Source organism: Falco cherrug, chromosome 1 (assembly GCF_023634085.1).
Source record: "Falco cherrug isolate bFalChe1 chromosome 1, bFalChe1.pri, whole genome shotgun sequence".
Taxonomy (NCBI): Eukaryota; Metazoa; Chordata; class Aves; order Falconiformes; family Falconidae; genus Falco; species Falco cherrug.
In genome coordinates this window covers 45,215,670-45,243,131 of record NC_073697.1, presented here as the reverse complement: position 1 = coordinate 45,243,131, position 27,462 = coordinate 45,215,670, and the positions used below count along the sequence as shown (strand labels likewise).

Here is a 27,462-nt window from a genome sequence, read left to right as displayed (position 1 = left end):
TCTTACTGTTTGTCTCTCTATTGTTCTGCCACTTGCAGTCATTTAAAACAATGCAAAAGAAATCACAGACAGATGCACTGCACAGAGGACAGATGTGTTGACCCATACAGCACTTTAGCAGCTGAACTTGCAAGGTGTCTTCATGTTCTTTTCTTTTACTGCACATTAAAAGAAGGTTCTCTTTAAAACATTAACTTGAGAGCTGCAAAATACATCACGGGAGTAAAAAGTGAAGGGATAAATTCTGTGTTATCTGATTCCTTTAACTGCCATGAGGGGTTTTATTTCTCCCCTCTTTTCCTTGGCTTCAGTGAGAGAAGCAGGTTCCACCCCATCAGTGCGACCAGAGTAGAACTGACATTTTATGAGTGGAAACAGTCCAAGGATGGTGGCTTATGCTCTTAACATCCTGACATCTCAGCCTCTGAGTGCAGCAGCGCACTGCTTCCAGTGGCTGCAGAACACCTTAAAAAGCAGCACAAACTGACAATGAAAATAAACTACAGTTGCAGCACTGCTGGAGTCTGGCAGCCCTTAACAAATACAGCAGCGTCTGGGTGTTAAAATACATAAATCTGTCATCATTACCAGGCTAAGGGGTCGTCATCCTATTCACAAAATAAAAGAACTGTGCATAATCAGTAGGGCAGGGAGTTCAGAACAAAGTACGCCTTTTACAAACTCTCAACTGCTGATAGATGGATGTTTGCAAGGGACTTAATGTCTTTAACAGGGTACATTTAAGAAGGAGTGTAGGTTTCAGAACTCCTGGGATTAGTGCTTTTTTCCCCTTCTTTTCCAAATTTATTGCCAAAAGTGTATAATGTAAACACTCGGGTCTTCTGACTACGAAACCCACATTACTATAAAGCAAGAATCAAAGTGTTCTAGCACAATCATATTATTCATGCAGCACAACACAGAATATGTTCTTTCTCTCATCAAACAAAAATAAACTGGATTTAAAAATAGGTTTATACACTAATTGCCAGCAGTTTTGTTGGGTTTTTTCCCTTTCTTTTTTTATTTTTTTCTTTTTGATCATTTTCTTAATGTGGGTGCCAACGACAGCACAGGAAAGGTAGAGAACCAGACCCTATGGGAATGTAAAAACACATCTCCTCAACAACCATACATTTTAACAGGCAACATACCTGCATGTATGAATCAAGAAGCAGCACATGATCCATCGATGGCGTGCACATGCATTTACACATAAAGAGGGAGTCTCCAAAATCAGCATTCAAGCTATACCTTATAAATTAGCCCAATTTGGTGCTGTTCTCCCTGTGGTAAATATTATACACTGTGCTTTCATTTACAAGTGTGCCTTTTGTGTATTTCTGAGTTAACTGATATCAAAGGGACTAAACTTTGGCTAGAAACCCCACTATCTGTCTGTGATATTTACTGGGCAAACTGAGGACAGCAGAGATGTATGATGGGATTAAGGAATGGGGCACAGTGCTCTCTGGCAGAGGCCTCCTGGAGACACTGTGTCCATGAAGCCCAACCTAGCTTCAGTGGTCCTCTGAGTCTGATGAGGCCATGCTCAGTCCTTCACTCCTGGCCTTTGGCAAGAAGAGGGATGGAACACAGCTGCCAAGGAAACACTGTCAGGAAAAGGGGAGGACAGCAGTAGTTGTAGGGAAGTTAACAGAAAGATCCTGCTCTTGGAGAAGATGGCCGTCCTGGATGGTTGACAAGATGGTAGATACCTCAAAACTGCTGATGACCAGATCTGCAATTAGCTTGATGGCTTCTCATGACCTGGGGTGCTATTAATTAAAATACTCTTAACTACCGTTCTGGAGTCACAGCAGACCTTGACTGGTAATCTAGACTACATTCTGCATGCCTGCTTTCCACACACATACATATCACCTGCTTGGACCAGGGACTGCCTTGGCTTTACTCACAAATGCAGCTATTTATAAGCATTATAGATCTGTAGATGTGGACAAATCAGTGGCTGTGCACATCAGCATTGCTCTGTCAACACTGCCTGAAATTCTGCCCATTAGCTGTATGAAGGACTGTACCAAAGACAACTCTGGTTAATAGTCAGAGGCAAAAGATGTTTTTAGCCTCAGACATACTGTCAAGAAAAACCCAACATGTATACCACAAACTCATTGGGATCAGAGGCTAATTCTATTAATATCATTTAACAGAAGGAAGCCATAAATTGCTCAGATCAAACACACTTTTAATGTCATCTTGCCTGGTATTGTGTATTGCTTTCATTCCCAAACAATATTTGTGCAGCAAACAGAGCTGCAGTTTGCTATTTGCATGGGTGTAGCAGCCGCTACACACTCCAAAGCATCTGCAAAGGATTGTGGGCTAAATGCATCCATATGTCCTGCATGCCTCGAATTTACACTGGCTGCAGCTCTGGTTTGCCACAGTCTACCACAGGATGGAGTACGGGGGAAATTATATATCCATACATATATGTATGAATTTCATGCTTACATCCATGGAAAAAAATCTTTTCATTTCCTTTAAATTGTGAACAGGTGTTGTCACCTTCTTAACTTGGCTTCTATGTTACAGCTTCACGAAGGGGAAAAAGAGATCTACCCGAAACAGTGAGGCTTTTGTTAGCCAGAACATGATGTATTGATAAGCATACTGTAAAGTTTGTTATAAAATCAAATGAAACTAATAAAACCTAACAAAGATCTTGTAAAAACTGTGGACATTATACAGCATTAGCACTGAGTTACATTATAGATCTGGACTTGGAAGAAACAAGACTGCTGCTTGGTTGTGGTATTTCCCAGCCTTTTACACCCATTCACCGAGAGCCATCAGTCAAATCACTTGGTGCTACATTTTTGATTAGTCATTTTTGGGATAGTTACAGCTAATACTGGCACTCACATCACCACCTCTATAAAGAAAGAGCTTTTCAAGAACAAATTATTATGGGCTCTTGTGACATCAGTCTAGTGTAGCACTCATCAAAATGACAAAAACTAGTGAAATATTTTTATGCAACAATCCAGAAATAGTCACCTTTTAATTTTGGAGTATTCCTCTCTCCTCGTTTCATCTCCCAGGACAGTGGACATTTTCCAGGACTCAAGAGGCTGCATATGGGAAAAGAGAGTTTGCTGGACTCTGAACAGGATTCCCCAAAAGGGGAGAAAATGAAGCACCACAGAAATTCAGGGGATAGGAATACCTGATTGCTTTTAGATTTCTTTTAACAGGCGTGTGCTGTCCCTGGTCAACACCAAGTTTGGTCAGGGGGTGTGTCTTTATGCCTACGCTAATAAACACTGAGAAGGAAGAGCCCTTGCTTGGGTGAGGGCACCATTAGTCAATGATGAGTCACTTCCAGTGGAAAAAGAGCTTCATTTCTAAGTGATCAGGTTTTAGCTATGAGTTTGTACCAAAACATGAAAACACATTTTATGTACTGAGCATTTCACCAACTTCTCTAGTTAACAGGAGCAGTTCACGCACATTGACAGTCTCTTCCCACAGGCTGACCTCCTCACTTGGCAATGCCACTAAGACAGGTCTTGTATGGACTGAAGCCCTACCTGCATCTCCACAGAGGGGTGACTGTGACCCAGTCACACCACGTCACACGCTGACAAGAAGTCCTTGTGCAGTGATTGCAGTTGCTAGGCCTTGAGAGGTAAACTAAAGCTCCCCTTTTCTGCTCAGCTCCCATGGGCCAATAACAATCTGAGCTTTAATTAGCAACATAACCATTACTAAGCATCAGTGACTATGGCCAGATCCTCATATGGTGTTAATCACACCGCGTATGCACAGGAGGCCACCAACGTAGACCCAGCTGCTGGATTGGGTCCTTAACAAATCAAACATGAGAACTTTGTTACTGTTTATTGTCACAAGGAATTCTTCATTTTCATATAACAACTGACTAATCATCATTAGTCATGATTATATACCCTGTGATTGTGTTAACGGTCCCATGCTGGATGGGCTGCCTTTCACACTTTGTGTTGAAGTAAATGCGCTAAAGCTGGATTGCTAACTCCATACCACAACCAGCACAAGTTACACCACCTTGTTCTCAGAAGCACATACTGCACCTTTTTTTCCTTTTTTTTAAAGTGTTGACACCTTTCAGTTTTTGCTTAGCATTAGCAGTCCCTTGGTGCATACGTTGCTGACTCAATGTTGATTCACATCTTCCTGCTGAGCACATCTCTCTCTGGTCCCCAGAGTTTATTAACAGGCCAAAACCCAAACATAAATGAATTTGTCATGCTTTCCTAAGATGGCTGGTGGCACCTGACTCTGGGCTACAAATATTTTCTCAGCTTTTGCACTATAAATGAGTTCTGAGACACGGATTGATGACTTCATTGGAGAACGGTAATAAAAAACATATTTTACTGTACTTGACTTTTTTTCACACAGTATTTTCTACTACTACAGGCAGAAAAAAAGCACATTAGAATAAATATCCATTCAGACATTGCCATGACTTTTTGTCAGGATACTTATGCTGATTTTAAAAAAAAAAAAAAAGGTTATTTTAATGCAAATTTTTCACACATGCCTGTTATCAAAGAGAGCTGTCTTTGCACAAGCTGTAAAAACACATAAAATAGCAGCTGGCTCAGCAGGAAAAAGCTACTTTAGAGATAAATCATCAGATGTCAGGGAAGCTTCTCAAAGCAATCAATTGCAACAGACAGACAGCAGACATTTAACAGTAAATTTGATTTGTTTGAAAATGAGATGTAGCTCAATTTCTGAACTGTCCATTACAGGTTTAGAACAACAAGCTGTGCTCTTTCTCCTGCTCTCTGCACCAAGATTTTACTGCCCCACAGCCCAAATGGGGCCAAGAGGCTTGGTCACTCAGAGGGCCAGGGGCTAGAAGGGGATATGAACTGGATGGATCACGGATTCTTCACCAAAATCTTCCTTCAAATAAACCCAAAGAAGAGAAAAAACAATGGCAGCAGTCAGAGATACAGGACAAGAAAGAAACACTGGAGCAGCTGTTCCTTGGCTCAAATATTGATTTTTTTTGTGCTGAGATGTACACAAGAAAGATGTGTCTTTCGCAGTTTACAAACTCCACATGAAGCAAGAAGTCTGAAGTGAAGAGACAGTCCCAAACCCTACTCTTGTTGTTTTCATTTTCTTTGCTACAGAAGGTAATAAGAAACATGCATGCAGATGCAAAAATAAAGACAGTTTGATCTTTCATCACTTGGTTGAGCCACTGATGCAAGATGAAGTATTTACTGGCAGCATCTGTAGCAATAGTCTTGCATGTTGCAATGCTGACACACCTTGCAGGATTTGGCCCATAACACTTCTGCAAGTGAGAAGTCTTCTGTGTTGTGCATTAGTGAAAGAGGTCATTATGCTGAAGCATAAATATTTACTAATAGTCCTTCCTACAGTTGTTCACCAACAATTTTCTCTTCAGAGAATGACCAGACTTCTGGAACAAGTGATACTGTTTATTATTGAAGAAAGAGGTGGTAATGGAGGTTGTCCAGCACTTCCTTGTTAGAAGACTTTGTTTTCAGTTATTTTTAAGTCAGGCAAATCTCACCCATTTGGGTAAGATTTCCCAGGAAGCGCCTGATGGCTGGATCATGCGATGGCTCCATCTGTGCAGCCTCACAGTTTCTCCAAGCTGGACACAGCTTGATACAGGCTTCAGTTACACCATCATATGCTATTTTTTTTTACTGCAGAACACACCTTCATTCTGCACACAAGTGGACAGTTTTCAAATAATGAGCAGCTATTGAACATTTCATTTCTTCCTCTTTGGCCCTGGGCTTCCTTTTAGAGCACACTGGCAAGCAAGTTTTATTCTGCAGTAATGAAACCACAGGTTTCAACCAAGCATCTAAAAACAAAATAAAATTACTTTTCACACCTGTAGATTATAAATCTGAATTGATTCAGCTGGGGAAAAAAACCAAACTTAAAGATAAGATTTTCCTGGGCATCATTGTACAAATAACTTTTTGAGAAGGTACAGCACATTTGTTTTGATGAGATACAGATAATTCTCCACAATAAGGAACCATTGTACTTAATAACTGCAACGCTGATTTAATACTGATTAAAGAGAAGTTCCTCTTCCAGCATCTGTAAATCTGTCTGCAGTGTAATTGGCATCCCAAATCTTGTGGTAAGCCACAAAAACTATTAAAGCTGGCTAGGAGAGGAAATTGTAGTTTTGACTTATATTGGTTATCTGCTTTTACTGGCTTACATTTCATGCAGGGGTGTTTTAGAGCAAGATTCCTTGGATCTTTGGGATCTAGGCCCTGCAGTCTGAGAAGATGGGGAAATAAGCAGGGCAGAAACCAATTGCTACCATCTGGGTTGGCAAACCCTTTGTCTGAGAAGGAAGATCAAACCCCTAGAATAAGAGAAGACTCCCTTCCAGCATGGCAGCAGGAAGATGCTAAATTAGGAAGAAAATACTTTACAAAGTGTTATGAGGGAGGAATAGTCTTTTAGGGTGAGATTTAAGAGGTTTAGGCTCAACTCTGAGCCACAGCTCATATTTTATGTGGTCTTGGACTAATCACCTGGTCTCTCTTTGCCTTAGTTACCATCTGTAAAATCATAGTAATCCATCTTATCCACACTTGGGAGACTGAGAAGTTCTCCAGCCAGGCAACATGTAGGTATGTCTACCAGACTTGTAGAGGCAGACCTAAGTTGGCTCTGCTCGTGCACTGAGCTGGCTGGTTGCAAGCAAGAGCTGTCATAAAAGCGACATTCGAACAGGCTTATACCAAAATTATTGCATCTCACAGAGACCAACCTACAACGCAGACGAAGGAGCTCACTACCATGTCTGCTTGCACCCACTGGTGTTGGCGGAGCCACTGCCCTTTTTATTCCTTTGTAAATGTCAAAGATATTTGTTGGTTCTCTATACTATAACGGAATACAGAGACTAATAAGAGTTAAGATTAGTAAGAGTTACATAGCACTGAATACAGGCAGAGAGGTTCAAGTCTGCTGAATTTTAAGTCTCTGTTCTCTGGAGGATCTCAGGTAAACCTTCACCTTATCCTGCTGCAGTGTACATGTATATAACACAGGCGTGACAGATCCTCACTTGCTACTGGTGTGACAGAGCTCAGTTAAACGCATATACCATAACTCCAAAAATTTTCGATAAGCTACTGTATTGATTCCAGATATCACTGCTTAAATTCCCAGAATGTTTTCATGTCAAAATGTATTGTATTTTTTAAAGTCCCAACATTTAATGAATCATTTAATACTATTCTAGATTTAATATCTTAACCACCTTGCCTATGTCTGACACGTGCATGGTTTGATATGTTTGGTGTCAGCAGTAAAGCTGGAATAAGAGGGCTTTTTTTCCTTTGAAGGAGTGGGAGAATAGAGAGACCATATGGTTCAAAAAGCCACTCTGCCTAATGAAGTTTGTGCTTTCCGGAGCACAAACAAAACAGCTCCATCAATTTGATCTTCATCCTCAAAACTGACATGCAGTTGGTTTTAAAACACTGCCTCCTTCTCAAAAATCAACAAAGGATTGATTTGCTCTCAACCAAAAGCATTTTCACCAAGACAAACACGAGCATCTGGTCAATGCATTGAATGTTTGGGTCCTTTGAAAGAATAAGTCAGTGATACCTTGTGTTTACTTGCAGACCTTGGCAAGAAAGACACTAGGGGAACATTTGTTTTCAGGGGAAACTGTTCTAGCGAAAAGTAATTGGTTTGAAATGTTATATGAGCCCATCTGTACCACTGAAGACAAAGGACATAAGTAGTCCATCCAAAATGTTCTAAGCAACAACAATGCACAAGGGTACACCGTGAGACAAGGAATGAAGGTGCAAAGACTCTGAGAAGTACTGGGTTTAGCCAGCATTACAACAAGGATGCATGGAGATGAATGATAACTCAGCCCATATGTCTGCGGCACATTTAGTTTAAAGTTACTCTTTTCTTGGCACTTGGTGATCAATATTTGTTTGCATAGGACTCAATCTCACATCCACAGAGGCCAGTGGGAGCTTACCATTTCCTTACATAGCTGCCCAACGAGGCTCTAAATAACTAGTGTTTGTGCCCAGGGCTTTTCAGTGCCAAATATAATGAACATTATTGTTCTTAACACAATTAAATTTGATAATCCAATTTCCCTGAGCAACTGAATTGGAGGTTTTGCCTCAATCTTTCCTCAATTCTAGTCCAACTTTTACCCTGTGCCTCCCAACTTTTCCCTTTCGTTTGTTTCTGTTGTGCTATGAAGAATAGTCAGAGGCTTCTTCGACTCACAGAAGCCTCAATGCCTCTTTGTCCTGGAATAATGGCAGCTAGCTTGGGCCTTGAGCTTTCTGGAAGATACTGGATGACACAGAAGATCAAAGACTTTGGACAACCTCCACATACTGCAAAAGCACAAGCAAGACTGAAGCAGGTTCCTGTATCATCCCTTGCTCCACACCAGCCTGGAAAGCGCATCCAAAAAGAAGTCTGTATAGACATGATTCTTTATAGACTGTTTCCACTTCACCGTTTTTGTTTAGTGCAGCAGGGAAAGATGGATGAATGTAGATAGGAAAGAGATGAACAAGGAAAACCAAATCCATGTAAACTATAAGATGGCTTTTGCAGCTTTATCTCACCGATGCTACAGGAGTCATATTGCAAGACAGTACCCCTCACCTAAGCATCTCTTCCCTGATAAGACATTTACATCCTGGTCTCTTTCCAATTCTGGCTCTGCAGCAAATGCATTCTCCAAGAACCACCCTGTTATCAGGTGATAATCCTCCATCAAGCAGCAGCAAGGGTTTGCTACATGCTCCGAGTCCACAGCAGCCCTCCTACAGTGAAGGGGAAGAAGAAAAAACAGAACAAAACCAGGCCAAGCACCAACCAGTAGGCAGCTGGAAACTGCCCTAAGCTCTGTGCTCGCTTCCACCATCTGAGAGAAACAGAACTTTTTAGAACAGATACTTGGGGTGCTGATCAGGCAATAGAATAAGCAGGATACTTGATCTCACCCCCTGCTTTGTAACCCTCTCGTTTGCTCCTTCAGCATCCTCCAGTGTGCAGATTTTCATCCAGCTCTTCCTCTCCTCACAGACAAGGACCACAGAAGAGGAGTCTCTGATCAGCCACAGAAATGTCTTTGGGTATGCTCAGCCCAGCGGGTGACCCCAAAATCCCATAACCAGACCAAGCAAGCCCTTTGAAGCCAGTCAAAAGCTCAGCCAGGGAACCAGTGATCACCAAGATGGTGGCCTGAAGCTTTTTTAATTCAGCCTTCACCAAGCAGATTTCTCAGTAACTGAGCATCCCTGGGTCATATGCCAGCTCTGAGTTCTGTTTCAACTTAATTATTATTATTTCTGAAGACATCATGCTCTGCAAAAGCTCAGTACATGGATCCTCCAGCTGTGCATTTTTATATGGATGCCTTAACATTTGTTTTGAGAAGTATCCTGTTCGAACAGCAAACATAAAGATCAGCGTGACCTCTCCTTATCACACAGCCTTTCCTGTGTGGAATTCATTGTGATCTGGACCCTAGTGACTATTGCATCATTTCTGTTTATTTGTAACCTTTGGCACTGTGTAATCTTATCTGCCTGCAGCCCGCTGCAGCAGAAGATGTGCAGCAACATAGCCAGCTCTGGCAATCCTCAAACACTGGAAAGGGCCAGTTAAGAGTGGAGGTCAGTGAATGATTAGCAAAGCAAATACGCAGTCACTGACAGGCTACACAGAAATCAGCTCACTCTCTCCCCACAAAGTAGGTGAGGTCTGGCTTTTCTCCAGCTCTACTCACCAATCACGATGAGGGTGTAGTTCACATTGGTGCTGCCAAAACCGTTGGTGGCTTTGCAAATGTAGGTTCCCGCATCTTCGCTTTCCACCTCCTTGATTTTCAGCCCTTGTTGAAGGATTCGGAACCTTGTCCAGCCGCTGTGGATAGTGCGTCCATCCTTCATCCACATGGTGAGAGGCGGGGGGTCACCCTCCACTGGGCACAGGAGCTTGATGGTCCTCCCTAGCCTCACAGACTGACGGTGAATCACTTTATCAGCAATCCTTGGGGGACCTAAGAAAGAACAGAGAGACGAAGAGCTGTTACTACTTTTGCCAGTGATACAGCACTGATTTAAAGACATCAATAAGGCCATTACATTGACTGCTAGACAGAGGTATAGTGAAAGGTGCTTACCAAAAATCAACTAAAAATGCAGCAGCTACACAGAGATAAAACAACAAGGATACTGGTTTGTGCAAGGCCTGAAGCTGTAGCTTTGCCATTAGCAGCAGCTCATGCTAACCCACCAGGGATGCCTTTTCTCAGTCTCTTTTCCTTTTCCAAAGCACCCCCATTTTCCTATAGCAAGGAGGAGTCCAATACACAAACTGTTCAGCTGTATTTGGTAAAGCAACTGTAGTTGTTTTAAACTTAACACCTATCCTGAAGGCAAAATTAGCAACAGCACTGGTACTTGAAACAAAACACTGACAACCCCCCCACCCCCCAAATGTTATAATCCTTTTCATGTTGTATGTACAGTAATTCCCTTTAATAGTCACCAGATGGGCTTTATCTGAGATGCATAAGCCTGCAGTTGTTGGACATAAAGCATTCATTGGGTAGTGCTTCACTGAAAGATACTGCATAGCCTGACATGTTAACATTGCTTATAGTCCAAAAAGAGGTTATTTTTATAAATTGTCTTAGCAACCCTGCTGGCTTGACCCAACTGAAAAATATTTCTTCTTTGTAAAAGGTGATAATATAATGTAAAACAGAGTGTCCCTGGAATGCCACAAAGTGAACCTGCTGTTTGCCACATGGTAATAGGATGCACTTGGACAGACCAGCACTCAGAAATAAGAAGTGATAAAGACTCCAACAGTGGGAATGGTCCCGTAGCTGAATTCAAACTGGAATTTCTTCCCAAGGCTCTGAAAAGTTGAAACAGAGAGTCTTTTTCCCGCATCTGCTTTTTCTGCCTTTTCATTAATTGCACAAGCTCCCCACACAAACTGCAATATCAGTGCTCTTCCCAGAATAGCCTATTAATGGATGTGATGATAAGTGCCCTGCTCTTGCATAAGGACAAAGTATTTTGCTAAGGATTGCTGATGCTGAGTTGCACCCAAAACCCACAAGATGTTTGTGGGATTTGGAACTGTTCCCTCATATTTTATTCCTGTTCCTAGTATTTTGCAGGAATGGACCCACATGGGATGAACTACAGAGCTCATATTTGCACTTCCTCATGACTAATTCCTATTATTCCAACGTCTGTCTGAATTTTCCCCAGCATGACTAAGGCAGTGCATGCAGTCCAGCTAATGAATGACTACAGAGCTGCTATTGCAGTTACTCATGTTGAATTGTGCCCATGAACTTTGCAGCTTTGCTGGTGAACAGAAGTGCTCCTCAAGCTGAGAAAAGTCATGAACTAGTTTGAAACTCATCAATCAGTTTAACTAAGACCTTGGTTAAACCAATGGGTCTTAGACACAGATTCTGACGAACTGTTGAAGACCCAAAGTGGTGATCTTGAGAGCACTTATTCTTAGAAAGTCAGTCCCTGGCAAAGGCAACACCCAGCCCTGCACACTTGCAGACACCTGAGGGACATCCTTGGAGGTTGGTGCCCTCCCATACTCCAAGGGAACTGGCAAAACACCATAAGAAATCTTGCCTATCCAGGTCTTTCTAAGCACTGCAAACCACACTGTTAAAAGTTCTTTACCTTGGGAGATGTCCAGCCAACTCTGTGGATGGAGAGATAATCCCAAGATCCTTTGAATGCTAATCTGACACAAGTAACGTTGCTGAATCTTTTAAAGAGGAAATCCACCCATCAGGTGGGGTTGCACTTGTTGGCTTTGATAAAGCAGAATTTACCAACACCAGGTGAGGATCCAGCCCTGAATTCTGCTACATTTCACTACATGGTGCAGTGTCTCACTCAGTGTAAAGGAGCTGAAATGTCTGGACAAGTGCACAGCCTTGTTGAAATTCTGGGTTGGCCCTTGAAGAGCTCCTTTCTGACCTAAAGCCCTACCAAACCAAGTCAAATTTTAAGAGTAGCTTCATTGCAATCAACTTGTGAACTACGATAGCACTCCATGCATATTCAAATGGAAAAACCAAATCTATAATTAGTGCTGGGGAAAAATGTTTGATACAGGGCAAGCAGGGACAGTGGAGAGACAGCACCCTCCTCCCAACTTGGAAACCTGCTGTAGCTCCTTCAAAATCCCTTTCCTTCCGACATTCAGGTTGACTCCTGATGAATTTTGAGACCTGGAGGAATCGGATAGTTTCCCAATCACGTCATGTGCCTTTTTGGGGCAGGCTGCACAAGCGGCTCTCCTGATGGCACCAGAGTTGCTTCTGGATCTGTCACACATTTGGGTCAGCGGTAAGCTTGGTCCTCCTAAATGCCATTTTCCTTTGATTGACCTTTCATTCTGAGGAGTTGTTGGATCGCTCTCTGCCACAGGATCTATTCGCAGACCTTTATGACATTTAGAAAAGGGTGTGTTTCTTAGAGCCTTTCTGCCTGAAAAGAAGAACACTAGTGTGGTCCTCTGCAGCCCTTCATTAGCCCCTCCAGTGATTTTCTCAGGATGAAGAATAAAAATTTACCTCCACTCCTTTTTCTGCTGCGAATTTTGCCAGATAGAGCTGCATGCACTTCTCAGTAAGGTACAGCCCCAGGACAAAGATGCTAAAACCTCGCTTCTGTTCATTTGGTGCTGTGAATACTCTGATTTTATTACCTATCACCTTTGCATCAATAAGTTTCTGTGCAAGCAGTACTCTCTCTCTGGAATCAGTGCCTTTGCATACGCCAGAAGCTTCAGAAGCCCTGGCAAGCCAATGACAACTGGACCTCCTGTTGATGGCTACAGCAAGAATAAAATGTTGATATCATCATGGATCTCTGTCTGTCTTTATAATGTACAGCATCCACTGGGTCTTATTTCACTACATATCTGTACAGCCCTGCCTTGGGACTGCAACAGAGATGGATGAAAGTTTTTTCAAGCCAAGATACACTTTGGCACATCTTGCCACTCTGCTCTGTCAGTAGCTGGAGGGAGGTGGTAGAGAGGGGGAAGCATGTTTTGCAGAAAAGCCCTTCTCCAACATCCCCATGGCAGCAGGTGCCGCTGACACAGAGCTGCTTCACACAATGCACCACGGAAATCCAACATGATCTAGATAAAAACATATTACCGCTCTGAATCCATACACTAAGCTGCCCAGAACCACTCAGGTTCTCCCAGAGTGTACTTTCCAGGGCTTCTCTATAGCAGTTCCATCTTCTGCTATATGAACAGAGCAAAACGATACAGGAAAAACATGCTGAGCACCCCAGTTTCTCACATGTACCACTGGTACCGAAGGGAGCTCCCCACTTCGCAGAATGGGCCCGTAATATGCCAGAAGGGTGGCCATGAGGGCAGAGTGCCTGCATGCTGCCAGCTCTGCATGGCGCTGGTTTGGGGGGGGTATCCCTGGGGGCTGCCTCCCGCAGGGCCGGGACACGTGTGTGCTCACAGCTGAGCGTGGCAGTGAGGGAGCAGAGCCCAGGGCATAGCCCGCAGGCCTGCAGCCTAGATACATTTCTACAGCTGCTTAGAGAGGCAAAATCCCAGGAAAGCACCTGCTGCTTCACCTACAGCTGCCAGTGAGGTAAAAACAGGCTGAACCCTGGCTGCTGCCGATTTCCCATCCCTTGCCTCTGCCGGCTTCTGTCCTGTGCTCTAATGGAGCATTAGAAAGCAGATGCAATTACTCCTCAAGCAGTCATTGTCACAGTCCCAGCCATTCTAGACTCCAGCTTTGTGCTGTATGTGAGCAGAAATGATGTAATGCATTTTGAGAGCAACACCCTAGTGCTGCTCTTGCCGTGTCTGTGGGTTATGCATTAGGGCACCACCACAAGAGCCGGAGAGCCGCACCATAAGGGATTGTTTCGAAACCTGAAATCATTTTGTTAAACCAGATCGTTAAAATTGTGAATTCATATATCTACCCACACAAATTCTGTAATGCCTATATATATCATCTTTCTGGCTATGGGGGGATCCCTTTAATTGCCCTATGCCTGCACCCATGGGCCAAAGTTCCAGACTGGATCCTTTCAAGACAGAGCAGGAGAGAGAGCAGTGCTCTCTGACCCTGGGTGTAAAACCTGGGGGAGGTGTCCATAACCACACTACCCCTGATTTCTTATCCTTTGGGCAGTGATTCTTTAAAAATCAGCCTGTGCTGAGAATCTGCAACCTCTGATGCTCATGGAGACAGATAACTTCCTGCAGCATTTTGCCATGGGATATGAGAGAAGGAGCCAAAAGCACGGCCCCAGGTAGATATTCCGTCACAGATTTTTACATATTTTTATAGTCAGGATGGGAACGGTGGAGAGAGAAAACAGCCATTTCTTGCTTCCATTCTTGCAGCTTTCCACTAGGCAAAGGCAGCTCCCTACAGCCACAGGGCACTGCTGAGAAACACGTATTTAAGCCATACCATGCTGGGGTGGGTGCAGCTGACTTCACAGCCTGTGCGAACAGAAGGAGCTATTACAATAGGTTAAGCCCTACCTCGACAGCGGGGACCAGTTTTCTTCAGTGCCCCTTGTCCTCAACCCAACAGTTTGAGAGAATCATTTCTTACTATTTCAGCCAAGGGGGAAGGGTGGGGTTTGTCATCCATGGATGTGACTTGGGAAGAAGTGATGAGAATACAGCTGCCTCCCCCCATGCCTGGTTGTTATTCTTTCTCCAAATACAAACTAAATATAACTTTGCCCCATAACATTCAAATCATTTTAGTTACTAGAAGGGATCATGCCTGGAGTTCCAAGGGCCAGGGTGCAATCGGGCTCAAAATATAATTTAAACAATCCGGAACCTACATCTTCCACCAAGTTATTTTCTTGCTTCTAGTCTCCTCATCTGAAAATTCATATAAGTACACCCAGAAAGGATCCAACAAGACCAGCCAGATGCCAAGTTCTGTGTTCAATATCATATAAGCCAAATCAAAAACTAACAAGGAAATGCCATGATCACCTCATTTGTTTTAAATATTTCTGCTCATATACATGCAGACAAGTGTGCAGATTTATTTGCCTCATTTACGAATACAAGCAACTGGAATCCCCATTCCGTTCCATTATATAAAAGACAGATCCTACACCTGTCTTACTGAACAGCTGGGCAATTTTCAATTTATATCCACTATCCTATACCACAGAAAAGCCCCACTTGCTGCTCTACTGCTGACACTGCTTTACAAGCATTCCTGCTCTCCTCCCTAGTGCCTGGGAAGGGATGGTGGTTGCCACTTCTTGGCAAAAGGAGATATGTAAAAGCCAAGAAAGCCTCTTGCTTTAGCAAATAGCTATTTCCGGGAAGCAGCAAAACCAATTTCTAGAAGTGTATTTAAGACACAACTGTGGAATAGCCTGGAGCTTCCTGTCCATATTTCTCACAGTCAAAAACACACAGACATGTAATTATATTTTCCTGGACTGCATTGCAAAGTTCATGCACTCATTCAACTCATACATGTAGTAAACATGATTTATAGCTTTGTGTGAAAACCCTCTAGATATATGGTGTTTTGATAGTGACTCGAACCTAGTGCTATAATTTAGTAACACCTAGCAGTGAAAGCTAAATGATTTCCCACTCCACATTCCTAACTTTCCATGAACCCCTTTTACTGCTAACCTGGGGAAGAGATACTGCTTCTACAATTGTTTGGACTTAGCCTTGTTATTTCTTCAACTAAACTGCACGCTAACGTCAAGCTTCACATATGGCGAACACACCAGCACTGACCCACGTCCTATGAGACCATTTGCCATGATACAGTTCAAAGTGAACTTTATTAACACATTAAACATAATTACAAAGAGGAAATTCCAAGGAAGGTCAACCAGCCCGGACAGTTTCTTGGAATGGAAAGTAATTTATAATATCCACATACTGTATTGTAAAGTTTATAAAGAAGTTAAATAAGTTTTAAGAGCCCCATGGGTTATGTATATTTTATTATTTAATACCAAACACATTCACTTTCCATGAAGATAAGATTTCTTTTGAAGTGCTGTGTTAGCAAATTAGCGAAGTCATTTACCACGAAGCACCCAAACAACCCATCAACACATGCAAGGAATTAACATTAGGGATCGGGGTACCACAGGCGATGTGTGTCCTATGAGGAGAATACAGCCAAGAACAGAAATCTTTCATTATGACAGTGAGGTGAAGGAGTTGGACATCAGCTGCTAGCCAAACCACTCGTCCTGTGTGAACACGAACTGTTACAGCAACACTTGAGGCAACATTTGGCCTTCACCATACTCATCACTGTAAACCCTGATCCTCCAAAGTCCTTAGTGAAAGGGTGGTTCACACCAAAGCTGATTTCTTCCACCTCTCCCATGCTTCAGAATGAACATAGATGGCTAGAAACAACCATCTAAATGCCATGTTTTAAACTTGCATCCAGAGTTGGCTAACTTGGGGTACCCATTGCTAGAAAGCTGGGCTGGCCAACTCCTGCTTACAGTAGGAGTTTAACACTTTCCACAATAGTTTAACCCTCTCTGCAAAACCAACATGAGGATTATACACTTACACTCTCTGCACATCATTATTACTGATATTTCTATTCGCATTCAAGCTGTAATGATGTATCAATGGATAGAGGCCTTGCGATGCTGGGGGCTGGACAAACACCTGCCAAGAAGCAAATCCCATAGGGAAGGGCCTACAAAGCAAGATGGCAAGAGTTTCTATTAACATGAGTAGTTGTTCCTGAAAGAAAGGAACTCGGCTCTCTGCACAGTGGGAAGTCATTATATGGAGAGCAGAACTGATAAAAATGCTTTTTGAGAGAGGTAAAAGGATGAATGTTTTGCCCATGTATACCATTAACTATTGGAATAAGCAGTTCAAAGGACTGGTGAATCCAACAGCTCTTCATATTTCCAAAACAAAACAGTTTGCATTTCCAAAAGGTATGCATTAGCCAAGTAAAGTAGGGGTCAGCGTAAGGGTAACTGGGCCAACTGCTTTGGTACGTGACACAAGGAGATCAGATTAGATGAGCTAATGGGTCCTTCTTGGCTTGAAAACATAGGCGCCCACAGACAAAAACAACGCTTATCAAAAACAATCAAAAGATTAAAGAAAAAAGCAACAACATCTCTGTAGAACAGACTCTTAGAAAGGAACACAAAAACACCACAAGTATTTGCTGTCCAACCCCGATGACTGGTCAGGCTCAGCTTTGGGAATAGCAGACTGTTTGCAGGAGAAAGTTCTAGGCTTGGGCTGCACAGCTGAACCAACCAACCTTATGGAGAAAACAGCTTTGCGGACTCATTTTACAGCAAGTGAAGTGACATATTTTCTCTTTCTTCTCTACCTCTATGGTAGGAGCTGCTTTCCTGATGAAATGGATATTTATTGATAGCACAAGAAGTGCTTGCCATATTTTTATATGAGTAGTAACTAGCCCCTTGGGTGAAGGCTGCCAGTAAATTTTCTACTCTAGATGTTCCAAAAAAATAAGAAAAATAGAATATTTGGGAACATGTTCCATTTAATTAAGTGCCCTGCATACACATTTCACTGAGATTTAATAAAATAGTTATTGTATGTTAAACAATTGGCACTTGATTATTGCGTAGATTTATTGCAGTTCAACAACAGTAGATGAGATACGTATCTCTTACATGGTTTTTAAATCCTTTGAGCATATGTTTTCAATAATCAGTTGGTATTTATTTAACATGAAATTACCATCTTATTAAATTAAACGTGCATGGGTGACATTCAACTTCAAGTGTTGCTGAACATTTTTTCAGCAGCAAAAAATATAACTTTATCCCTTAGGTTTTGAGGTAGCAAATGCAGAGGAGAGTTAGGATTACTTCAAATTACTTCTGAAGAAACGGACTTCATATGCTAGAAGGTTTCTCTCCTAGTGTGGAAGAAAAGATGTTATTTATTGTTTCTTAAGCGCTGCCAGTGGGCTTAGTGTGGGCCAAAAGAGAGGACCAGTATTTCTGTGCTAAGGCCAGAATTATACTGATGGTGCAGGTCAGGTATGCAGTTCAATGGATAACCAGAAAACTTAGGAGAAGAGATAAGTACAACAAAGGTGTGTTGGAATACATACCCACAAAATCTACCTTTTTCATTCCCATTCAAGAAGGGCAAGCACATTTGAATAATGGCATTCCTAATCTGCTTTTTCAACAGAAATGTCATTAAAACATGTTTTCAAGGTTCTGAAATTAAGAAGCCTTTTTTTTTTTTTTTTTTTTCTCTCCTTAAAAAATCCTCCTGTTTCCAGGAAGGACAAACTGCCTAATGCTGGAAGTAACCTAGAAATCCTCTGGCTTGAGGGAGGCAGGAGGACCTGGAACACAACTAAAAATCTTCCCCTACAGCCCCAACCTACTCTCACCAAACCTTACCCAAACCCCCAGCATCTCCATCACAAGTCACACAGGGACCACTCCTGCCAACATAAGGCATTTGTTAACTTCCCATAATCTCTGGGAAACAATCCAGTCAGGCAGCCCTGAATTAGCTTCTGGGGTTAATCTAGTCCAATTTTAACATAAACGCCATTGTACTGTGTCCTTCCAACTGCTTACCAACCATGCAAATCCTGCTTCACGAGCCCAGTGGATTTCCCAGACAAATCGCCCACCATCTCCAAGACTTTCAGCAAAACAAACCAGGCACTCTGCAAATCTCAGTTTAATTCACGTATTTTGCAACAAATCTCTCCTTTGAGCCACCAGTTGCAATCATATTCCAAAACCCAAGGCTTCAAAGACAGGCATATAATTCTGAGCCAATCTGCTCCAGTTTTGGTCACCGCCTTTGTCCCTCCCGCCTACGTGTGGTATTCTGTCACCTAATCATTTTATTTGAACAACTTCTAGAAAATGGGATGCCCAAGTTCACGTTTGGTGACGCGGATTCCCCTTGAACTTTGGTAGTCAATATTTAACCCAGTCTAAGCACAGTACAAGGTTTAATAAGTAATTAGCCATTTCCCTTATAGACAGACATTTGTGTGAGAGCTGCAGAAGCAGGAAACTGTAAGTGTCATTGTTTATGTCTGCAGGGAAACAGAAACCACGATGGTTGACTCTGTGCCACATTCAGGAATGACGTGAACAAAGATCTTTAAATAGTTGGTTTGCCTTCCTGCTAGTCCACAGTGGCAAGTCTTCAGCCATACACTGGCACAGGAGACTTTTTCATTTGTTTCCAAGAATTTGGTTTTCCTCAAAATATTATTTAAAATCTTTTTTAACAAATTTCTCTGTAAGGGATGAAATTGGAGAAGACTTTAAACTCTTCCATCCAATGCTGGTTCCTACTGGCCTTTCACAATACCCAAGATGGAAAAGGTGTGATTAGGGCATTAAGGGCTCAGAAAAAAAAAAAAAACCATCTTGAACTCTCACTCTCAAACATGAGACACCGCCAAAATATCCATAAGCCTTTTGCTGCTGGGAAATCAGTGGCAGTGCCCTACATGGCAAGGCTGCTCTCAGCCCTCTTTTCTCTGCCCTTGTCACGGGGGGGCTTCTAAGTTTGGTCACCACAAAAACGTGGTAACAACTGTTTGTTGGTGACCACAGAGAGATAAACGCTGTGGTATTTAAGAACTGAAGATATTTTCGGAGGCTTCTCTAGAACAGAAAGCACTTCTAGCTGAATGGCTGCAGAGCAGACTTGCTATGGAGTGTTTTACAGAAATGTTCTTCTATCAGAAAATGACATTTCTGTCAAGAACCAAGACTGTCCGGTTTTCTCTTTCAATATTCCCTCTTTCAGTTTGAGAAAACTTCCGTATCATAATTTTGGCAAATTAAAATGAAACACATACAAACAAAAATTTGGGGGTTTAAAAGTAATCTTAAGCAATAAGATTTTTTTAATGTGTTGCTGTATCCCTCAAATATGAGAATAGGTTTTATTTGGAACAGGAATAAATTAAAATACATAAAAAACTCAGAAGTGCAAAAAGCCCCACCAGATAGATATATATTGAAAAACCCTTGTCTTCTCCAGAAGAAAAATTAAAAGAAAACCCTCATCTTGCTCCAAAAGAAAAATGCAAAGCAGAACTGACTTTCCACCTCCTAAGACAGCAACATTTTAAAATCCTGCCTAAAACCATTCACTGTTGCCCTACCAAAACCTCCAGTTCACATAGGTGTGATGGAAGTGCTTTATTCAGCTCTCTCCAAATTAAATTGTCATCACCAGGGTCTGTCTACCTTACATGTGCCTACATCAGTGTTTTAGTTTGGACCAGGGGTGTGCTTTAAAGTGACGGTTTTTATCATCCCCACCAATTATACTTTGCTTCACATCATGAAACAGTTTTGGTGTACATGAACTCAGCTGCTTTTATATTAACATGAGCTGCAAGGGGTATTCCAGTTCAGATGGGTGTTTAGTTCACAGGACCAGGCTAGGGCTATTCTGAAGTAAAACACCCCTCTGAAATGAGGGTCTCAGGCTCTCAGCACCAAATGCTTTGCTTTACAGATCCAGCTTTACTGGTCCACACCAGCTGCTAATGCAGATACAGCCAGCACCACAGCTAGCTGGGTCCCTGGTAAAACAAAAGCAGAAGCTTCATTCTTGTATTTGCATTAATGAGTGTGCTCAATCTACATGACCAGACCGGAGTTAATCCAGAATAAACTGCCAAAATGCCTGTAGTGTGAAAATCACCTCCTCAGCACCAAATATTTCACTTTAAAGATTTATTCCTGTTGTGCCATTCTCCAAGCTAACTTAGACACACCTGTACATCTCTTCCAGGAGGGGAAAATACTTAAATGCATTTTAAAAGAAAGTGTTCACAAGGCTGATTCAGTGAAAATTTACATTTAAAAACTCAGGAGACACCCAGTCTCCTGCATATGAAAACAGGGGAACCATCGCTGGATTCTTATAGCATTCACATCTGGATCCTGCTGCCCAGACACTGAAGCACACACTACCTGATGTAAAAACATGATACCTGATAGTATTAGCAGGAGACAGGACTTCTTAATGCATGAAACCTTCACAGCTGCAGAATATTGCCAGATCTCACACAGCAGCCAGCCTCAGCTCCAGGACATACACAAAGGAAAGCATTAAACTTTCTTCAAATGGATTGATGCTGTTCTGGTGCCACAGTGTTAAAACACGCAATGATGCTTGTACAAGTCCATGCACAAGCAATCTCCTTCTGAGTGTGGAAACTCAGTTCACAGTCTGAGGGCTCAGCTCGTGCTTTGGACAGAAAGACCAGATTTCTGCAGCCTGCCTGCAACTGGGACAGCTTCAAACAGATCCGCTTCTTCTGCTCCTCCTTTCTACGTGCTGGTTTGCTCACCACAACAAGGTTAGTGCACCCTTATGTGGCCTTCATTAGTTTTTCTATCAAGAGATGGTGAAGACTTGTTGTTCTGTTAGGCTTACTATATCTGATCACACCACTATGGTTTCCGCCTAGGATTGCCAGGTGCTTTTCTGGGCAGTCTTGGGACCATTCAGCTTCTAAGATTAATATAAGATAAGCTTCTGAAATAAAATCAGTGCATTTCATCTGGTATATCTGAAGCTCTGCTGCACCCCATGCTGCTCAAAAGCTGTTTCATTTCATCTGGAGGGAAGTATTATTCCTATACCTCTATTGCACACCAGCGTGGCATGTCTCAGGATGAATGGTATTACTAAAACAGCCCCTAACAGTGCGTATATTCTGCCTAAATTGAAACATTAAAAATAAATATTTAAAATATAAATATATTTAAATTCCCCAAACATCCAAAAAAAATTAGAAATATTCTCCTGTGCTGAAGATCCTCTATTGCCTATTTTTTGTCTCTATAAATCTGCATGAGTAGAAAGACATTGCTAATTATTATCTGATACACAATGAACCAACCCCCTGTTTTTAGCACAGCCTGTGACTGTCAGGTGTGGCTGCTTTATTTGAGCTGCCCAAACTTCAGCAGCTATAGAGCGTACAGGAGTTTTGCTTACATCGATTGCTCCGTAATTTCAAATGACAGCATTCCACTGGCAGGCTACACACTGGTATGTAACGTTGTACCCATCAGGTAGATAGAGCTACACTGGAACATCAATTAATGCGCACTCCTATTACCTCACAGTCTGGTAATGTACAGTCCCAGCCACCCTCCTGCAAGTGTGTGCGGGGGGAGAAACCTGAAGAGCACAACAGCTATCTAGGAAAAGCTGTGCGTGGAGAAATACTGTCTCGCTGCGTGATTACATAGCTGCTTTAGCCTCCACCATGCGTGTGCATGTACCAACACATGCGCGTCACATCAGCTGTCAGCAGGAATTCCTGACTGCAGATTAAAGCATTGCCACAGTCTGCCTGCTCAGCCAGTCCTGGTAAATGCACATCGCAGCAAAGTGTCGACTCGCATAAAGATTTCCGAGCTTCTCCGTTCACAGAAATAGGAGTTTTTACTGTTGCAATGACTTGAACTTGCACTTGAGAGAAGCCACATCAGAAATCACTCTCTGCTGCACGCTGGCATTTCTAAGTGAGGAGTCAAGAGGTCAAAACCCAAGGTCGAAAAAAAAGCAGACACACAAGACCCCTTGCTGTACCTGTAGCTGAATAAATCAGCACTTGCCTAATCAGTTGCTAATTCCCTAATCTTTATTGCATGTAAATTCCAGTCCCTTCCTAACGGCTGTGCCATGGTAATCTCCAATCTGATTACAGTGAAACCCCACTGGAAGACTCCTCAATAAAAGATGCATAAAATCAATTTGCTATATATCACAAACAGTGCTGCACACCCCTTCAGGGATCAAAGAACCGCCATCAAATATCAACAAATAAAGGGCTGATAAAAACACTTTTAATCAAATAGTGGCTTTGACAAAAGGTAAAATTCACTTCTGAAGGGAGAACCAGGGTGTTGTTCTACATAAAGGATCAGTTGGTGAGTAAGGTAGACAAGGCAGCATAGAAAGGTCATCATTGAAGGCCATGCTATAAAAGCATGAGGGCAAAAGACGAGTGAGGCGAGATGCACTTGGGCTCACAATTTACTAGCAGGAGCTCAGACTCAGCCAATGACCTCAGCTTTACCTCCAGAAGGTAGCCCCCAGGAGCAGCGCTGGCATGGAGCAGTTGGCCAATGAATTTGTCATTTGGTGTTTATCTTGATAAGAAGCAATAATCATTGGTAGGGCTAAACAAAATGCTCCAACTTTTGGTCTCCAGCTCGATCAAGCCTTGGACTGAAGTAGCCCCAGCAGGAGGGACCACAGCTCTGGCCTGCCGGGAGCAGCCTGGGCTCCATCATTGCTAAGCACAGTGGTTGTTAGTTTTGAAAACAATGGAAAATTGATAACACTTATAAAAATAAAATATCTTGGCAGCATCTCACTCTCATATCACTTTTCTACAGTGAGTAGAAGGGATGTCAAAGCCTCCTTTGTGTAACCCACCAGAAGACAGAGAAAAATATTAAATTAAAAGAAAGCAGGGGCCAGTCTAACTCCTGTGTCTCATCCATTGAGGGGAATTTGCCAGCATTCATAGTTTTATTTTTTAAATCTTGTGATATTAGGTGCTTGTTTCTTAACGTCTTTTTTCTGAGGGCATAAGCCTGAAGGAGAATCTCCTGTTTATTTGAACATGAAAGGAAATTTGTGACCTTTGTGATCGTGGGGAATCACTAAATGCTCTAAAACCAGGAAGCAAATAAATAAAATCCAATTTGTTGTAACATTCATGCTATTTAAGCCAGAGTACTGGTTTTCTGGGGTTTGACCCAAGAGTGTTGAACACGCAGGATTAGTAACGTGAGTGTTTCCCACGGATGTGTCCCATGTGATTTATTTAAGCATCTTTATGACATGCATTAACAAAAAGCTACACTGGCTGTGGGATCCAATAGCTGTAGGATCTAATATAGCTTACACTCCATTCACCATAGAGGAGATTATAAGCAGGTGTCTCTCCTAGAGAAACTGGTATGTTACAATCAACAGGAAGCTGGCTCATATCCCCAGATGTTTGCCATTACAGGAAGCAGGGAGAAAGGGACGTTAGGGTCAATAAAATCACACTGCTACTCTTGCAGCACCTACAGTCCAAGGGGGACTTCAGTAGTTCAGCTATGCCATTGATAAAAGTTTTACAAGACCTCTGCTCCAAACAGCCCTGAAATCAAAGGTCTGTTTACTTAGCCTTTGCTTGCTGGGCTTTAGGATAGTGCAGGGAAGATCAAAGCAGAGCCCTCATTTAACATGTCCAAGTACGCAACCAGCAAGTCTGTTTATGTTGGATTCCTACACACCGAGTGTGCTGCTGTCTGTCAACATTTCAGGCTCATTTTCGGCAATATCGGGTAAGGAGGGAAATACTCAGAAAGGCCTCACAGATTTTGGTCCTGCTGAAACAGAAGTGAAAGTCAGAGCAGGGAGCTCTGCTTTTAACTGTGACTGCTGAGGTCAAGTATCAACCCCTTGCAGGAAAAAAGAAATAGACCTGTGGTCTCTGCTGAAATGCTACACCATTAAAATGCAGCTAAAGCCTGCATGAAGAGCTGGAAAAGACAATTTTGCTTCTGTATTATTTGGGTTCCACCTGTTTTTATTGCTAATGCACAGTGAGACCAAGGTACGTGGATTGGCATTGATAAGGGATGACACCCTGTGCACCTCACGCACGGAAAGAGGTGTAATAGTCATCAGCAATTCACATCCTCCTGCAGTCTCCCATTGATGCCTGTACAACCCCACGTTGGGGAAGTAGCAGTTTGCAATGGCAGGCCATTTATTCACCATACGTGGTCTCTTTTTCACACACACTGCTGCGAACCGTCAACCAGAGATGATTTTGCAGTTACCAAACTGCAGCAGGACTAACAAAGCTGGCCCTGTATTCTGGCTGTACTTCCCAGCACCCATTAAAGGGCAAGAACCTGATGACACCTTCACTTATTTACTTGCTTGTTTGTTGCTGCTGCATTCACCTCTATTTAGAAAAATGAATCTGTATATTTGGAAAAGCTGAAGCCATTCAATAGCCTTTCCCTCAGGCATGGTAGTAGTGGGATGCAGCACTATTACAATCACTCCCTTCTACATGGTTTCCCGTTTTCATTAAGCTTGTAAGAAAGCTTTACTATCTCCCACGTTGTTCCTTCTCAAACAGATGTGTCTGAAATTGGTTAATAGACTTGAAAGATATTGGAAGGGATGGAGATGGATCAACCCTCAAAAAATGTTGCCACATGGAGCTCATCTCCTTAGGACACCAACCTAAAGACCAGTCAGACATGGATAGGTACAGAAAGGGCACTCACACAGAAGGAGGCAGCTGGTTATGCTTTAATTATATAAGTATGGTTCTTTGAAAGACTTGTCTGAAGATATAACCCCCATCTGGTACCAAAGCCAAACCTTCACCAGAAAATCAAATCACAAAAGTTGAGGTGGTTCCACTTTTTGCTGATTTCTTTTACTTTTCTTAGTGCTCCTGTTAAAGTTTCCTAAAATAACCTTCTCTCATATTCCAACCCGTGTTGGTCAAAAGAAATAGAAACCCAGGTCATGCAAAATACGTACAGTCTGTAACCAGTGTTAGGAAACAGACAGTTCGTTCGGAGCTGCCTCCTGCAGAATGCCCTGCCTCCCCCTCTGAAATACCTGAATACATGGGCAGAGACAAGGCACAGGACTGCACAGCCCACAGATGAGCCCAGCACAAGACTGGGATTCAAAACACATGATACATACTATTTCTCCATCTCCCACATGCTTGCTTTCTGACTTCAGATAGCCTCTATTTCACCAGATAGGAAGGACACTGAGTCATTTTTTGAAAAGCATTGCATATGTGCTTTGAGATCCTCAGCTGACGGACGCCAGAGTAGCACTCCTGGAGCAGAAATGCAGCCATTTAGTCTGAATTAGACCAGTCACTTGCTTTAGGAAAATAAACCATACAGCTGACAACCAAACCAACAGTTACCATATCTGTGACCAGACAGGAACCAGCAACGTAGTTCAACTGTACTCACACCCTATTCCCACTGCTATCCATGGTAGTGACCAGTTCTAGGGTCTTTAGGGCAAAATTGCTTCAATCGTAACTCCTCATCTGAACATGCCACTTCCAGTGGTTCCCTCCCCAACTTGGTCTCTTGCGCTGATGGGAGGAGCTTATGCAGGAATGAGCAACAAAGTAATACCTGCTTCTTCTTCCCTTGGCTTCACAGAGGAGTCAATTTTTATAAGGACTAAAACATTATAAAGAACACGTGGAGAAGACCAGACAAATCATAAGCTCTGTTAGGTCTCCTTCCTGTCCATCTCACTGTACTATCAACAGAACTGACTCTTCAAAACAGAGACAATTAAAAGGAAAGAGAGCTTAATGGTTAAGACACTTTCTTAGGTCCTTGATTCAAGTCAGATAGCAAGGGTCATGCAAGGTACCAAAGTGCCACAACCGCACAAAGGGACATCTCCCTCTCTCAGGGTGCTGTGAGGACAAATGTAAGATTGGCAGGCACCCTGCGATGACAGGGGTGCAGGTGGGTACCTAGATGGACATGCAGGCTTCAAGACTCACCAAAGAGTCTTCCCAGTTTTGCAGGGGAGATGTTTTCCCTAACCAGGCAATACAGCTGGCTTTGCTCCACCTTACTCAACTGCCTCTAGTCAAAATCCTCATCTATGCTCCCAAACTGCACCCTCCCCCTCCTCCTGGCTCCAGTACCCAATCCCTTCATACCCTAGTAGACAGTTATTGTCCCCTCAGGTGTCACTTAGCCAAGCTATACATATATTTACAAGCAGCTCTTTTAATCTTCTCACATAAATCAGTCTCCCCAGTTGTCTGATCCGATCATCCAGGCCTGTCTCTCTCTGTCCGGACGAAAACCTTGCCTGTCTCCCTGACATCTCATGGATGTCAAGCTGTCAGCTCAAGCTCAGAGCTCTTAATCTTCCTCCCCCTCCCCACCTCCTTCCCTAATTGCTGCGGACACCACTACCGTCCTGCCTGTCGCTCAGGCCCACAGCCCGAGTGTTATTTATTCTTTTGCTCTCCCTCTAGCTCTCCACACCCTGGCTTGCACTGTGAGCCACAGTCTTTCTGCAGCTTCTTGATAAGACCCAGCCTTGGCTGTCCATCCACTCACTTGTAGTTTTCATACAGACTCCCATCATATTTCATCATGACTCCTCTACTCCAGCCTTGACAAAACGCACTCTTGTCTCATTCATATTCATTTTTTTCTAGGCACTGCTCTGGCCACATCTGCTTCTCTTCGCATCTACCTATCCCTGCCACATCAAACAGCTGCTACTTTTCTTCACTTACAT

The 27,462-nt window shown here is 42.7% G+C and overlaps 1 protein-coding gene across 3 annotated transcripts in view; it reads right to left on the bottom strand.

Annotated features, from left to right (window-relative positions):
- Positions 1–27,462, bottom strand: part of FGFRL1 (fibroblast growth factor receptor like 1) — a 179,097-nt gene that overhangs the window by 80,562 nt on the left and 71,073 nt on the right. For all 3 annotated transcript variants that reach the window (XM_055702361.1, XM_027815548.2, XM_027815547.2), the window contains one exon: positions 9,821–10,093. In XM_055702361.1, coding sequence (XP_055558336.1) covers positions 9,821–10,093 — 273 coding nt within the window. The remainder of the gene's footprint in view (positions 1–9,820; positions 10,094–27,462) is intronic.